This window comes from Rhipicephalus sanguineus, chromosome 9 (genome assembly GCF_013339695.2).
Source record: "Rhipicephalus sanguineus isolate Rsan-2018 chromosome 9, BIME_Rsan_1.4, whole genome shotgun sequence".
In the NCBI taxonomy this organism is placed as follows: Eukaryota; Metazoa; Arthropoda; class Arachnida; order Ixodida; family Ixodidae; genus Rhipicephalus; species Rhipicephalus sanguineus.
In genome coordinates this window covers 53266817-53283615 of record NC_051184.2, presented here as the reverse complement: position 1 = coordinate 53283615, position 16799 = coordinate 53266817, and the positions used below count along the sequence as shown (strand labels likewise).

At 46.2% G+C, this 16799-nt stretch overlaps 1 protein-coding gene across 1 annotated transcript; it reads right to left on the bottom strand.

Annotated features, from left to right (window-relative positions):
* Positions 1 to 671: 671 nt before the first annotated feature.
* On the bottom strand, positions 672 to 16494 carry LOC119405153 (GPI mannosyltransferase 3). Its single transcript, XM_037671957.2, has 8 exons — positions 16253 to 16494; positions 15863 to 16004; positions 15241 to 15358; positions 13709 to 13941; positions 12128 to 12274; positions 9097 to 9354; positions 2483 to 2758; positions 672 to 1263 (listed from the first exon to the last, which is right to left on the bottom strand). The coding sequence occupies exons 1-8, from the start codon at positions 16326 to 16328 to the stop codon at positions 972 to 974; spliced, it is 1542 nt and encodes a 513-aa protein (XP_037527885.1). The 5' UTR covers positions 16329 to 16494; the 3' UTR covers positions 672 to 971.
* Between the last annotated feature and the right edge of the window lie 305 nt (positions 16495 to 16799).

Here is a 16799-nt window from a genome sequence, read left to right as displayed (position 1 = left end):
CTCTCTCCTAAAAAGCCAGCCTGCACGAAATCTATTTTTTGTTCCCCGTCATATCTTATCCAGGTCCTCCTCCAAAATCATTTTCAGAAGGAAGTGGGTATTTATTGTTCAGAGTTGAATTATTCAGTTTCGAGTCTGTATGAATGTCATGGAGCCGATTTGAACTTGCAAGTTCTCTCAAGATTAAGTGCAAGATTAGATGAGCACAAAATATAAACGTCAGTGCAAGTTTCAGCGTGTCATTGACCAAGATTCACGAGGCAATTCACATGTGCTACATGAATTCAGCATTCCGGAATACTCTGCACCACTGATCTCCACTAAACCAACAAATTATTCTATGTCTTGGACTATGTGCAGTGCAACCGCACAACTGCATGAGACACACAGTATGCTTCCTCATAACTGGAGGCATGAGAATAGGTAGTGATTTAAGAGCAAATTCAATACTGTGATAATGGAATACTTTTCAAATAATTTTTCAATAATGAGCATCCTTTTGGACAGTTAATTTAAAATGACACCTGCATTGTGCTTGCTGCCTATAGCCGTAAACATTAATGGAATTGTAAGTTCCATACAGAAGCCGATCAACATATATGCTGCCAGAGAGGATGTATCCCCTTCCACATTCACTCACACTGCAAGGCATGAGAGAGAATAAATTTTACATACAAATTATGACATTACCAACCGACACTCTGCCATGCCTGGAGCAAAGATTGTAACCGCAAAAGCTGAAACTACCGCAGCCCATACATTCAGAAGCAAGGTGCCTGGCATATGTAGAGATATGAGGCTGAGATCAGGCACTTCGATGTCTTTATTTCACATTTTCACAACCCCTCATTCACACACACAAACGCACATCAAAAACACTGACCCACGACAGCAGCACCCGGTGTGACCACCCCAACACAGAGACTGCACGTGACTAGTAGTTCAGAAAGCACGCGAGAGAAGAGCTGCTGCTAGTGAGTCTTGTAGATCCACACTTCCTTGCCCACGTAAGCTGTCGGGAAGTGAGTGTGAAGGAAGCCCTTCAAGAACTTCAAGTCATAGTCCACCACAAAGTCAATCATGTGCTTGTACAGGCTGTTGTAGATGACCACGTAGTCTGCCATGCCTCCGACCCCAAACATCTTCAGGCCGTTGACGGGGTCCAGGAAGAAGTCGCGAGCCTCATCCACATGGTGCTTCCTCTTCTTGATGTTGGGCTCACACGTCAGGAACCTCATCGTAACGTCGGGCCGGTGAATGTGACTGAAAGGTGAAAGATGCGGGAAGCGTTAATGAACGAATGTTAGCAAAGGTGCAGGCAAGTGCAACGTAACGTCATAGAAACGTAGCCAAAGCAAGTGTATGCTTTACGCAAAGCAGGGGTCATATGCATGCGTTCGCCAAAAGAGAGAAAAGATATATGGACACTGTATGATGCTAGTGCCACCGCACTTCAAGGATGCTGAGCTGCACACACAATATTTGGAGGTGTACAGCACAACAATAACACCAGGGGCTCTAGTCTGCCTCTCTCCGTCTTTTCCCAGTTGTTACCATTGCAATGTACACCCTCAAAGATGACTCAGAAACTAGCCCAAGCAACCATATTTTGCGCAAGCAAGTTGTTTTCTTTCTCTCTCTCTTTTTGTCTACACATGTTTTATTTAAGGCTTGAAGAAAGCAATGCCTGCACACTGACTGTGGCTTGGCTGTGCACTCTACAAGAACAACCTGCAGGTGCTTTCCTGATTTACCCGAATGCACCTTCACTCACATGACATGACCGGCAAGTGACTTTGGCACTGGGGTGAACATTGTGGTGAACGCTGTGCTGATTGGCTACAGCTGGCATTCACGCATAAAAGCCACAGTGGTAGCCTCTTTGTTCACTTGCACTCCTGCATATTTTATTCCACGCAGCAGCTGAGAGTTCACACCCTCTAGTAATTTTTTAAAGACGATAGTTTTTCTTGGGATACTTGAACGCAGAAATTTTGGTCTGTCTGTCATGATTCAGCCACCCGGCCAAAGTTTAAGCACTTGCTGAACGCCCAGCCATCTTGAACTGGTAGCTGCGTTCATACTTGTGAACATTGTCGATCAAAAAGCAAATATTACGCATATCTGAGGCACAACATCAATGCCTCAGTATTAGGTGGTGTGTTCCTTTACTAGAAAATACATAGATATGTAATTCGAAAGACCCCAGTGTTTCTTAGGCTGCGCTGAAAATGCGACGCTATATATGCACGAAAAAGCCCTCTGCCGATGATACGGTGCTGCCACCTGGCAGTGGCCCTGGGAACAGCATCACGGGTGGCCGCGAATGAGACCAGGACTTATGCAGGACAGCCGGCAGAAGACTACCGTCTTTCGACGACATTTGCTGCGAAGCACGCAGATACACGGCCAATATTTTGCAAGGAACTCAGTGCTAGTTACCACCCCATACGCAACTTTCACACATCCCAGCGCAGTTCACCTGTGGAAGGGTGTCGAGTGGCAGGGCATGAGGAATGCCACAGTGCTGCCACCGGGGTGCTTGTCCAGCTCCTTGGACAGGTAGTCCATGGCCTCCAGGGTGCCCTTCTGGTGGAACAGGCCGAAGTACAGGGCGGGCGGGAAGAAGGCTACTCCGAGCACGATGGCCAGCGTGATGCCCCACGAGCGAGGCAGGCGCGCCATGCCCGCCCCGCACACGCACATGGCCAGAGGGAAGATGGGGAGCAGGAAGCGTAACTCCTTGTGGCTCACCAGGCTGCGACATTGTCACTCTCGGGCTTAGACTCCTGATGTCCTTATAAGATGAACATATTTCCCCAGCCCTTTGATTCCCCGCATCGTTCGGGAGCATCAGTTGAAACAAGATTTGAATGTGTAGTGTTAGTTGACCAGCTGCTCATTTTGATTCCATTGAAGACCAAAAACCTCCTTGACCCAACACCCACTGGAGGAAAACACCATCTAGATGCAAGACAATTGAGGTACACGTAAAATGGAAAGAAGATTTATGAATGGAATCATAGGCGGAGAGTACGGGGGGGCTGGGGGGCTTGCCCCCCCCCCCCCGGACTGCCTCATGGGGGGGCTGAGTCCCCCCTGGCGCCGGCCCAGGGTATTTTTTAAGAGCTTGGATTAGGTCCTCGGGTCGTCCTGTCTGACAGCTATTTCACAGGAGGCTGTTTATGCCCGCTTCTTTTTGATTTCAGCCATTTAAAGTTCGGCACATGGGCCAGTGACAAGTCAAACATTCGATGGAAAAATGCCCCTCAAACGGATTTTTACGTGCAGGATATGTTCTGCTGATGAACAACTGAAGCGACGACTTAAGCTACGACAAATTAAAAAATTCACCGGCGATTACGATACTGCCTAATTCGCTGAGCGCAGCCTCGTGTTCGGGCAACGCCAGCTTTGTTTGAAGTTTTGACTATCCGCAATTGTAGCAATGTAACATTCGTTACATATTGCCACAGAAACTGCCAGCGCTCGAGTGCTACGCACACTATATACTCTGTGCATTGCAGCTGTCGCGAACCAATTAAGTGAAACGCCCACAGCCCCGTGACGACAAGCGAAGCCAGCCGCAGTGCACGTGCCAGCCCTGCATGCGCACGAGCTCCGACCGAGGGGCCAGCGCGCGCGACAGAGGAAGAAAGCAAGGTTAGATGGATGGATGGATGGAAAAACTTTATTTCGTCAGAAAACAGTTGGGGACGATTCCGTGTTAGATGGCCATCAACCCAAGGTTGACGGCGACCTGTGTGGCCCACTCCACGACCCTTGTCTGAATGACTGGGTCTGAGCTGGTCAACACGGCCTCCCACTGCTCGAGAGAGGGATCACGCATAATATCCGCCGGTGGCGGCACCATGCTACATTCCCACAGTATATGGTCATAACTTGCCACTGCCTGGCACCATTTGCATTGTGGCTTAATCTCCTCCGGGTATATTTTGCTCAACACGTATGGGTTGGGAAAAGATCGCGTCTGCAGTTTTCTCCAGACGCATTCCTGCGCCTTGGTCAACCGCTTGTGCGGGGGCGGATAAAGCCTACGCTCTAGTTTATAATGATTGGTGATGTCGTGAAAGGACACCAGCCCATCTCTCGCGGATATCCCCGGAACGGGCGGCTCACCTGCCCGGCTGACGAAACCTCGAGCATTCAGGTGAGCCGCCTCGTTCCCAGGGTTTCCAGAGTGTGCTGGTACCAACAATTTCTATTTCCCGAATTTCTCGCCCCGCGGCTCGGTGCAGCAGTCGTGCGGCGGTGACCGATATTCTGCCCCTCGCCAGATTTCGAATGGCTGTTTTTGAATCACTGAGAATCAGGTCAGACTGAGAATTAGTGATAGCTAGCGCTATTGCCACTTCCTCAGCAGTTTCTGAGGAGCGGGTTTTGACTGATCCAGAGGCGACCAAGCGTCCCCGCCTGTCCACCACCACAATCGCAAATGTGTCCTTGTCCTTATATTCCGCGACGTCTGTATAGACTGCCGATTTGTACTCCCCATATTGAACATGTAAATTTCTGGCTCTTGCCTGCCTGCGTCCCTCATGGTGGATCGGATGCATGTTCTTGGGCAAAGGCTTTATGTACAAGGCCTTGTGTAATTCTCGCCGCACCTGAGTTTTAGTGTCACCAGCGGGAGCCTCGGCGCCAACGCCAATCCTTTCCAATATATCCCTGCCAGTTACCGTTGTCGAAAGCCTAGCGTGCTGCATCACCAGGTGCGCCTCCCGTAGTTCTTCCAGGGTGTTGTGCACCCCTAATCTTAGTAGCCTGTCTGTTGACGCATTGTTAGGAAGCCCAAGGGCTGCCTTGTAAGCCTGCCTAATCATAGCCTCGACCTTGCCTTTTTCTGTGGTATCCAATTTCATGTAAGGTGTCGCATAAGTAATCCTGCTGAGCACAAACGCCTGTACCAGCTTAGAGATTCTTTTCTTTTATCCCGCTCTTACAGTGAGCGATTCGCCTGATTAGCCTTACGGCAGCGTTGACCGTGTTCTTAAGCTTTTCAAGGGCCACCGTATTCTTCCTGTTAGTCTGTAAATATAGGCCCAGGATTCTGATCGTTTGGGCTTCGGCGACCGGCATACCCCCACTTTTACCTCCAGCGGTGGTGGCGGAATATAGTGCCTCGCATGTGGACCTCATGGTTTGTCCTGAACCACAAAGAGCTCGGACTTGGGCTGAGAGCATGAGAGTCCCGCATCTCCTGCGAGCTCTTCTACAATATTGACTGCCTGTTGCAGTGTTTCCTCCAACTGCGCGTCGCTACCCCTGGTCACCCATAGAGTAATATCATCCGCATAAAATGTATGCTTCAGTCCCGGTATCTCTTCCAGCCTCGGCGGTATCTTAATCAAAGCGAGGTTAAACAGGAACGGCGACAAAACTGAACCCTGTGGCGTCCCCTTGCCCCCCATCGGGAAAGAATCCGATTTGATTTCTCCAACTGCAATCTCCGCAGTCCTGCTCTCCAAGAATGATCTGATGTAGCGGAAGGTTCTGGCCCCTGGGCTAACGTCCGATAGGTTCTTTAATATTGCCTCATAGGAAACATTGTCAAAAGCCTTATTCAAGTCGAGCCCTAATATAGCTTTGGTGCCCGTGCCGTTCCCGGGATCGACTACGTCATGTTTCAGCTGTAACATGACGTCCTGCGTGGACAAATTGGCCCTGAAACCAATCATAGTTGCGGGAAAGATCGCCTTGTCCTCCGCATAACCCTGAAGCCTGTTTAAAACCACGTGCTCCATCAATTTGCCCACGCATGATGTCAGCGAGATCGGGCGCAGGTTCTCCACGCAGAGCTTCTTGCCTGGCTTAGGAATAAATATAATCCTAGCATTCTTCCATTGTGCTGGGATCTCCCCGGCCGCCCAATACTTGTTCATCAAGTCCGTGAGCGCCCCCACCGATTTGAAATCCAGGTTCCTCAGCATTTTATTAGTAACCCCATCCGGGCCCGCGGCTGACGTAGTGCGGAGCTGCCCCATGGCAAACTCCACCTCTGCCACCGTAAAGTCTTCATCTAGTTCTGAGTTTTCCGCCCCCGAATAGTGTGGTAAGCAACCATCTACTCCTTTGGTTATGTATCGATCCCGGAGTTCTTGTATAAATTCTCCAATCGTGCCTTGATACTGATGCACTAACCGAGTCATTTGTCCCCTTTGTGCCGACTTGGTTGCCGCCAGATCCAAAAGGTGCCTCAACAACTGCCATGTCTTTTTGCATCCGAACTGACCATTCATTCGATCACAAATCTGTCCCCACTGCTTGCACTGCAAGTCCAATGTGTAGGTTTCAATTTGGCGTTCTAGCTTGGCCATCCTTCTGCGAAGGACGCCATTATGTTTCTGCTTCTTCCACCTTTTCAGGAGACTCGCGTGCGCTTCCCATATGTGTAACAGCCTAGTGTCAGCAGTAAACTCCTCTTTCTCGACTGGCACTTCTACCGTGGTACTCTTTACATCCTGCTTGAGCGCCTCAACCCAAGTGTCCAAGTCTTCAATTTCCCCGTTCACCGTGTCTGCCCTGGTTTTCCTAAATCTGTCCCAATCCGTAACTTTATGGCCTTTCACTTTGTCTTTATGCTTCGAAGCACTAAACGTCGTGGAAAGGATATAGTGATCACTTCCTAGCGTTTGTCCCGTGTTAACCCACTTTGCATTACTGATACCCTTGAGAAACGTAAGGTCCGGAGAAGTATCCATGCTAATGCTGTTGCCTATCCTCGTATGATCTTGCGGGTTGTTTAAGAGCGTCCACCGCAGATCCCGGGCAACTTGCCAAAGCCGATTGCCCTTTGGGCTGGCTCGAATGTAACCCCACTCTGGGTGAGGCGCATTGAAATCCCCCACCACTATAAGCTGAGCACTAGCCGCTAACCGTTGAGTTTGAATCAGGAGCGGTGGCAAGCCCAATCCCTTATCTTTTGGAGAACAATATACATTAAGTACAAACAGACTCTTCTCATCCTTTCGTTTGGGCACAATCTCTAGCAGTACGTAGTCTTCCCTGCTGCTATGTATGGTATGCTGAATGGCGGTGGTGTTGCGATGGACTAACACTGCGGTAAAGACGCGCGATACGCCCCTTGGATCAATCCCTTGCGGTGTAAATGCCTTAAATCCGGGTAATTTCACGGAACCACTAGCCTCCGTTCGCTCTCTTTCGTCGTCGTTCGCGCTATCGGTTACGCCACCGACGCCAACGGCGATGCCGCTCAACACAGGAACGGACGCCTAAGAACTGCGCTCTAATTGTCTTGAACCCCGTAGTGAATGGTTTTGAGAACACAAAAATGATACTGAGAATACAAAGCAATCCCGACACAGTCAGTCAGAGAACGCTTTCGGACAAGCTTACTCGCCAATAAAAAAAAAAACGGGTAATTTCTTGGTTGCCTATATATCGGTACCCTTCGACATGCCTGCTTATAAAAGTGCCGAGAAAAGATTGTACGCAGTTTTGATTCATCAGTAAAGGGTTTTACTAAATGTTCGGCCACCAACTCCATTACTCGTCCAGATTCATAACCGCAGCTTCGCACAAGGTGTAGCTAGCAAATGGTATTTGCTACCATCTCAGAATTACTTTCGGCCATCTTGAATTGAACTCACTGGCATATAATTAAAGCTTCCCGTGATAGCGTTAGCCTACTGTCTCCTGTGTGGCGCATGTTTTAACAAAGTAAAGTCTAACCCCACGCATTGCGTGAATCGATTTTACGCGACGCAGTCAACGAAGGCGACCTTTTTCGCTTCGAGCCAAGAGTTACGAGGTGAATCGATGTCTTTGTGTAAATTGAAAAATAAATCTAGGGTCTTCCACTTACAGATCTTCTTCATGATATCGCGGGCACCTAAGAGACTAAAGTTACATTAAATTCTTGAATTTGGAAGTTGGACTCCTCTCTCTCTTTCTCTGTCTTTCTCTCTCTCTTTCTATATATATATATATATATAGGGAGAGTGAGAGAGAAATGTGGAAGAGCAAGTCGGGCCCCCGCCCCCTCCGGTAAAATGAAAACTCTCCGCCTATGAATGGAATGTTTCTTAACAAGACAATACACATAAATGTAATATATAGGGATGGGCGAATAGTGAATTTGAAGTTCAAAGCGAATAGTGATTTGGTCAAATAATTTCGAATCGAATAGTTCGAATAGTATTTACCGCATATTATTAAGAAAAATGAGCATTTTTGTCATGACCCTTGCACAATATTTTTAAGCATTGGAACTAGGTATGAGTGAATGTCACTTTTTTGGTTTGAAATGAAGCAGCCTTGAATAGCATCAAGATTTGAATAGGGTGCGAGTTATAAGTGGACATTACAATTTAAAAATGACTATACTTAGCGTATATAAGCCCATATAACACGCTTTTAAACTTAACAAAATATGTACATTTAACCTTGAAGTGTGACTTCGCGGCAGTGCAAATTTCCCCCTGGATGGGTTGTTTCACGGCACAGCAACCAGACGCTACAGTGAAACCACCTTTACAGGAAGTTATGTGCGGTCCAATGTACACATATATTCGTTCATTTCGAATACTTTGAAATTCGAATAATCTAAATTCGCATCGAAGCGAATTCGAATACTACAATATTCGTTCGAATATTCAAAACGCCCGAATATTCGCCCATCCCTAGTAATATACTGCTATAGTTTTATTGACAGGAGATTGATGATAGCGGTAGTGCAGTCTGGCCTTTCAAAAGCTCTTCATCCTCCTCCCTGTCTTTCGTGTGAATGTCACATTGCCCCGCAAGCACAGAAAGCCCGTAGGGCGAGTCAGGATGGACAAGGAGAAGAGAAAGGTTTCAGGCGAGCAATAAAGGCAGTTACGTTCTGCTTGATCGCCAACCCCTGCGCAGGAGGCAAGCTACTACATCAGTAAGTTCGCTCAGGCAGTCCACAGCAACAAAATGGGCCCAAAATATTGTGACAATAGCTTTCGGCAATATACATTCATCGTCCTCAATCATACTGCAACAATGACATAGACACCGCACCAACTGCCATATAGTAACTCTTGCCATATAGCAAATCTTGAACAGTTCCCAGTTTTCTCCACTCACCTGAGTACCAGCATGTGCCAGATGACGAGTGCGGCCAGGAGGCGGCAGCGGCCGACTCGGATGCCCAACACGAAGGGCAGCAGCTGCAGCGCCAGCACCGCGGGCAGCCCGATCGTGAAGTACCAGTGCCAAGGGTGCTTGCCGTAGTGGGCACCCACGTCGGCCACAAAGTTGAGCTTCACGAAGTTCCATGGCGTGCACACCCACCGCTTGTAGAACCACCGGTCACACAGCATCAGAGCCCCAAAGCAGATCAGGCTGGGAGGACATGACAGCTTATGAGAGTTGCGTCATGAAAAAAGTGTGGCGTTTTAACGTCCCAAAAGCACGATATGATTATGAGAGACGCCGTAGTGGAGGGCTCAAGAAATTTCGACCACCTGGGGTTCTTTAACGTGCACCTAAATCTAAGCACATTTTCGCCTCTATTGAAAATGCGGCTGCCGGGGCCGGGATTCGAGCCCGTGACCTGCAGGTCAGCACTCGAGCACCTTACCCAATAGACCACCGTAGCGGGTATCGCGATTTGCAGGCTTTCTTTCTCTTTAGCACGCTCAGTGGCTTGCGCAACGCCGAAGCCACTGAGCGGCGCTGACTTCTCGATCTTTGCACGCGCTTTTCACGCTGCAATAAAGAAAAAGTGCTTTGCAGTATTTCACCACTGCTCCTTCAGGAAGGGGTGAAAATTAGAGCTGTGCGAATAGCAAAATTTTGGGTGCGAAGCGAATTCGAATAATAAAGATTGAGTGCGAATCGAATCGAATATTTTCGAATAATTTTCGAATATTTCTCAAATATTTTTCGAATAATTCGAAGTGAAATTACAGAAAAAGTTGCAGAGAATCCCTAAGTATGTTCTTGTGAGATAGCAACATGAAAATGTTTCTTTTCGCTAGGTTGATGAAGTGCTGGTGGGGTCATATTTCATAGTTGTCTTTCTTATCAGGAGTGAGGCAATGTAGAAGCCGAATTGTATTTATGTACATGATTTGGTGCAACCAAAGTGTTGCCTACAACACTTTACACATGATAGGCAGAGATGCCATTTCCTCAGCCTCTCCTCCTCTTTCAACTGCTGTGGAAGGCCAAGTGATGTGGCGGACAAGGGTGTGCTCCCTTCAAGTTTGGAGTTCCAAATCTGCCTCGTAGACGTCGGTATATAAGAACATCTGAAATTTTGGATGCTAAAAAGCTTTGGCGTCCGATTTTTCGGACTTCCTGCCCAAATTTCAGGTCCAAAGCAGCATTAATTGAGCCCCCAACTCTGCCACATCTTTCATCTCCATATTGGAACCAGCGTTTTCTTGAGTTAATACATTTGCGACTGTAGCGGAGCTTGAAAGGCAGCTTAGCCGCAATACGGGGGTGTGATGAGGTGAAGCATATTGAAAATCTAGGCACCACTTCCAAACGGACGTTGACTGTCTCTTGGCTTTAAGTTCGACCGTAACGGACCTTGAAAGGTAGCTTTGCCGCAATATGAGAATGTAATGAGTTGAAGCATATTAAAAATCTGAAGGGGTCACTTTCAACCGGACGCTGACTGCATTTGTCTTTAGGAAGTTCGAATAGTTCGAATAGTAAAATTTCAGTGCGAATCGAATCGAATAGCAAACACTATTCGAAAAATATTCGAAATTTCGAATATTCGCACACCCCTAGTGAAAATGTGTCGTGCCGAACTGCAATAGTGCATGAATACGCATCCTGCAAGGAGAAGGTAATTACCTTCAATTGTAGGTAATTACCTTCAAAGTTCCTAGTGACCCAGTGAGGTTGGAAGCGTGAGCTCATGCTATACCAAGGAAAAAATAGAGAGCTCATGGCGCCCGACTACGTTTGCGAGAAAAAAAATCAAGTTTTTTCCATCAACCATGTTGACGCCGCCGACACGGGATGCTGACGATCAATTTTCACGTTTGATTAGGCATCTAAGGCTTTCGCTTTGAAAATTATGTTTAATCTGTCGAGTTCACCTTATCAAAAATTATAGACTTCGCGTTCTACAAGGTATATCACTCAGGTAATTTTCCTGCATGTGACGCCATTTTTCCCGTTAATTTACCTAAAAATTCAGAGCCAGCGCGGCAGCACAAGATAGACACCCAATCGGGCGTGAAGCGCGAACGGTGAATCAGCGCCCCTTGAACCAGCGAGCTTCGTCGAAGAGCACGCACGCATTTTTCCTTCTCCACTAGCGGACTCTCATGAGAGAGGACGCGCCATTGCTGTGCCCGATTCCGTGACTTTGTTAGGACGCCCGAGCAAGTGCAATTCCGCCTCAAGAATTCTTGCACCGTGGCCTCCACCACGACCGGTGATCACAGCTCAGGTATCGGCTGCCCATATGCAAGACAATTTGCGGTGTGGTCAGGTGCAATTTCCCTTTGTCCGTCCCTTCACTCTTTTTATTCACTCATATACAGTCGCATCCAACTATATCGAACTCGGCTAAATCGAATTATTCTTTATATCGAATTATTTTCGAACATGACAATGCTTTAACATGAATGCATAGGAAAATTTACGGCTACATAGAACAAAAATAGCCGGAACACTTCATATATCAAACTTGGGGCAGTGCGAAATGCTCCAAGAAGTTGGCTTTCCCTCACAAGAAGTTGGCTTTTTCTCACGGAGGGGACTTTCCCGCATGCATTTGGCAGAGTGAGCGGTGTGATTAGAAGGGCTGTATCGATACCGCCTCTTCTCGCCTACAACCTGCCCCTGCATGTAACCCCCGCCAACTACAAACAGCTCGAAAAAGGGAACTAGAAAAAATTTCCAGTGTGTTGTTTTAAGCCGCCTTCCTTTCATTATTGTGAAGCAGTTTCGTGAAGCCAACTTGCGCACCAAAATTCGAATTGAAAATACGTAAAATTCTTTAAAACTTTTATGCCAACTTATACGACATATCAAACTAATTCCCGTTTTTTAGCGAGTTGTATATAAGCGGGTTCGACTGTATTCATATATCAGTTCTCTACATAAGCGACCAAATACAACATATCGAAAGTGGTCACGGTCGCACCTTGTGAAGACTAGCCTCTTGAGCAGGAACACCCTGGAGTGTGATGCCCTTGCAAAGTGCAGCGCAATGAGGGGTAGCCACAGGGCCAGGGCCGTGGGTCGAATCATGCACGACAGTCCCACCAGCCACAGGTAGCCCCACGAGGTTCTGCAAGCGGGAGTAGTCGAGTGAGTGAGGCTCCATGCACACTTTCAAAAGAACACATTAGTAGAGTGTTTTTTTTTTTTAGTGGCACAAGCAATGAGTGATACTCTTGCTTGTATTTTCGGAGGCTGGTGAGGGGCCCTCTAAAGCAAAGGTGTTTTCTTTAACACAGTTTGCCTGCTCCGGCTGTCGCTGCCTTGCCAGTAGACAAGGGTTACTTGGGCTATCAGCCATGATATAGTCATGAGGAACGCCATTCATGAGGAAAGCACTCACGTATAAGCACACCAGTGTTTTCGCATTTCGTCTCCATCAAAATGTAGCCGCTGCAGTCAGGATCAAACAACAATCTTGAGTTGCAAGGTGTTTGGTCCTCAGTGTCACTACGTCCTCATGCAGTGGGTTCTACTTATTCCATTGTTTTCCGCAAGACTTTACGTCAAGTAAAATTTCTGAGTAGCTGGATAGGTTCGCTTGCAATGTGCTAGAGATAAATTAGTTGATCCAATTTTGTAGAGGGTTCTCACATAGAGTTCATATTCTGTAACTTGCAAATCTTGCTAAGGGATATATTCTTAATCTATTTTGCCAGCTGTATGCTGTTCATTACTCAAAAAATGCAAGAAATGTGGTGGAACAAGATTTTTTTATGGGTAGGATTACCCTCCTTCCCGCCATTTTGATGTCGAAGTCTGAACAGGTTTTTCAGGATATAAATACACTGTGCTTCTTATGATAGCTACCATTCAGCCAACTAAGAACTACTGCATCTGCCCACATAGTACTTCTGCAGCAGTGGTGGAGTATGGAAACATGCTGCAATATTCGTTTACTTTTCTTTCATCTAATTATGTTCTGTTAGAACCTAAGAAAAAATGCAAGCTCCGCCCACAGCCATCACTCCCTCCCACAGAAAATTTGCATAAATGCTCCATCCAATGGCACTACCGTATTTACTCGAATCTAGGCCGATGTTTTTTTTGTTTTTTTTCGAAAAAACCGATGTGGGGGTCGCTTAGATTTCAAGTGCAATGAATAGGTTTTTTTTTACTTTTTTTTTTCTTTTCTGGCCTTGTGAATTTCGGGGCTGCCCTAGATTAACACGGTAACTCATTTTGGTGATCGAGTGTTTCGAATAATTGACTCTACCATACAGACACGTTTGTGTCGCTGGTTTTAGGTCGGAAACTTGAACGTCCTGGTAAATTTCGGCGGTGATTCTTGCATCGCTGCTCAGCTAAACATAATGTTTTATGTAGTAACAACAGTCCTTTAGTTCTTAATATGTGCAGTATTTACATAAGTCAAGAAAAAGTAGTTAAGGTTCAAGTACAAACCAGCTAGCACAACTGTTTTTTACAATGTCAGGCACGCCACAGTTCTGTGGCAGACCTTGCATTTTTTCTTAGATTGTAACCGACTACAGTACATGCTAACCTTGGCTGCTTCTGACCGCCCCACGGGTACATGGAAAGGGCTCCAGCGGTGAACACTTGCTCGGCAACATTGGTCAACGTTCGGGAGGCAGTGTAGTGCAGAAACCACGAGCACAGAAGAGACACGGCCGTCCAGCAGGCACCCTCGTAGCCAAACAGGCGACGGCCTAATTCCACAGTCCAGTAGTCTCCGATGGCCGACATGAAAGCCTGAACGAGGCGCGGCACCATGGTCTGCAAGTAAAGCAAGACGTCGAGAGGATGCATTCACCGTGAGGCTTTCACGAAGTTTCTTGCCATAACCTGGCTCCAAATGTGAGGATTCTGTCGTACACAGTCTGGAAATACAATAATATTGTATTCCTGACTATATACACTCAAACCTCATTATAACAAAGTCACATCTGTCACGAAAATAACTTCGTTATATCAGAAAATTCGTTATAACCGTTTATCCGTAATACTATATATAAGACAACACTATTCTTCATTTACTTCGTTATAACCGATAATTCGTTATATCCGCGTCCGTTATATCGAAGTTTGAGTGTACTTTGTTTTTTTGTTTTTTCAACACATCTGCATAGCACTAGCATCAAATTATTGATTTTTAACGTGTATGCGAGAGTATATTATAATATTGCTTTACAGTGTTTAAACGCATCAGCTGCGACTTAATGCATTTCTTCCCTCATGCTTATGCGTATGTGACTGCAAACACGCATAATCACGCCAAACGCTTTCATTCTTACTGCTACTGCTGCTGTTTCTACTGATGCTATTATATAGTTATTGCAGCAGTTTCTATGCTGTTCAGTACTAATCAATTTTCAGTGATCATTCTAATTTTTCTTTTCTTCTCTCTCTGATTACTTTTTTGTATGTTGCATTTTAATATGTGTTCCTCCTGCAATGATCTTGAATGAGATCAGCAGTACTGTTGAATAAAAAATAATAAAGATAAATATTTACAAAATTTCATGCAACTTGCAACAGATGACAACTTGCAGCATTCCTGGAGCACTACTAGCAACCCAACACTGTCACACGTATACAGTGACATGTTTGCTGTTAGTCAATGCAAAAATCACGTAAAACACGCTGTATACCCTAATACGAATGACCTAGAATACCCTTAACGAATGGTTTCGTAATTTCTGCAATGGGAAGGCAACAGTTAAGGGCACTAGACGGCCCATAGAATTCCACTGAGGTAATTGTTGCGAGTCCAATATACTAATGATACCTGATAAAATTTTCGTTCGTTTGAGTACATTTCATGCACTTAGTGGCATGCTGCCAATCTTTTTTTTTCCTTAAAACTTGGCTTTTTCTTTGCCGTTCTCCTCTTATCAGAAAATGTTATCTATTTCGAAACACCCAATATTGCAAGAAACGGTATTTTCAACCTTACAAGAAAAAGTTAAGAGATTAAGCTACACATTTGTGGAGTCTAACACACGTGCTAATATGGACACCCATAGCGAGTGTCATGACAAAGATAATGGTGGCTATGGTATTTGGAAAACTTACCACTGTGAATACAGTGTCGATCTTGAACATCTTGAGCAGGTAATACTGTGCCGATATGAACATGGGGTACACAGAGCTTCGAATGGCGTACTTCCATTCCCAGGTCTTGTAGCCATACCTGAAATTAATAACAAGGGCTTCGTCAGCGTCGAACGGCACATGCAAACATGCCAACTTGTTTGCTCACATTTTATGTCCAAGTACCGATCAAGTGTTCTAAGGCGAAAACGTCCGATGCCTAATCAAACATGAAAATTGACCGTCGGCGTCCCATGTCGGCGGCATCAACACGAGTGATGCAAAAGATCATCATCACGCGGTTGCCGTCACAGATCGCCAAGATTTGTGACGTCACTATGACATCATGACTGAAGTCAAGTGATGACGTCATCACGTGGCGTCATCGCTTGGTCAAAGGTGGGCCGATCACGGAGGCAATGCAAAACCACGTTATGTGCAGAAAGCTTTCGGAGAGTGGCGGGGCAGGATCAATACATCGACTCAGAAGAAAAAGAAGATGGCTTTCTTCTTAGTTAAATGCATAAGCGATTCTGCGAGTTTTTTTTCCTTCGCGTAGCGAATAGACATGCAAAAAATGAACGAAAATACAGCCATATCTTACCCGAAAACAAACTTGTGCGCCACTTCCAGGGACTGCCAATACTCGTCGGGCACGAACGCAGTCCTCACGAAAAAAGCCCCTCCGCATCGAAACAGTACGAACATGAAGAGGAAGAACTTCTTGGGAAACTCCTGGTTCGTTTCTGCGAATTAGTTAGGGCGAAGAAATTACCGATCGCTCGCCACATAATACACACAATTTCATCGGGCTGGCTGGTAGTGATCCGTCATTGTAGGTAGCGCAACACTTCACTAAGGACGGGTACATGTGGTTTCTCCTTTCTGTATCCGTCCTTAGTGAAGTGTAGCGATACCTACAATGACGAACCACGAAATACAAAACGACGGGCCAGAACTGATCGCGATCTATACCTGCAATCGATGTACTTACCTGCACCCATGACCTCTTGTTTCGCCGTTTCCGCTTTCACCTTTTCTTTCGTCGCTGGCTCCACTTTGTCAGCCATCGACGATGGCAACGCGTTTCAGCTCGGAACAAATGAACGGCTTTTCCCGGCGGCAAGGTGCCCTGATGCTTCAAACATACCAAGATTCGAACACAGGCACGGGCGCGGCGCAGCAGCGATGGCCCACTTTCGTTTAGTCTTCTTCTAAGTAGCCGCCGCCACTTAAAATCGATTTCGAATCCACTCAGAGGCCAGTTTCGCTTCGCTTTCCTATTACGTTTCACCTCAAAGATTTGCCCAGTTGTGACATACGTCTATGACTAAAATTTATAATATGGTAATTATGACGTAGCCTTTAAGATTTGATTTTTTTTTAAATCTGGGTACAGAGCATTTTATCTGCACCCATGGTGTTTCATATGATGAAGCTCTACAGCTATACCAAGAAAGTTTTGTTACTTTTCATCTCAAAAATTTTTTAGGCGGTCATGACGTATTTGTAACAACATGTATACACACAAACATGACCTC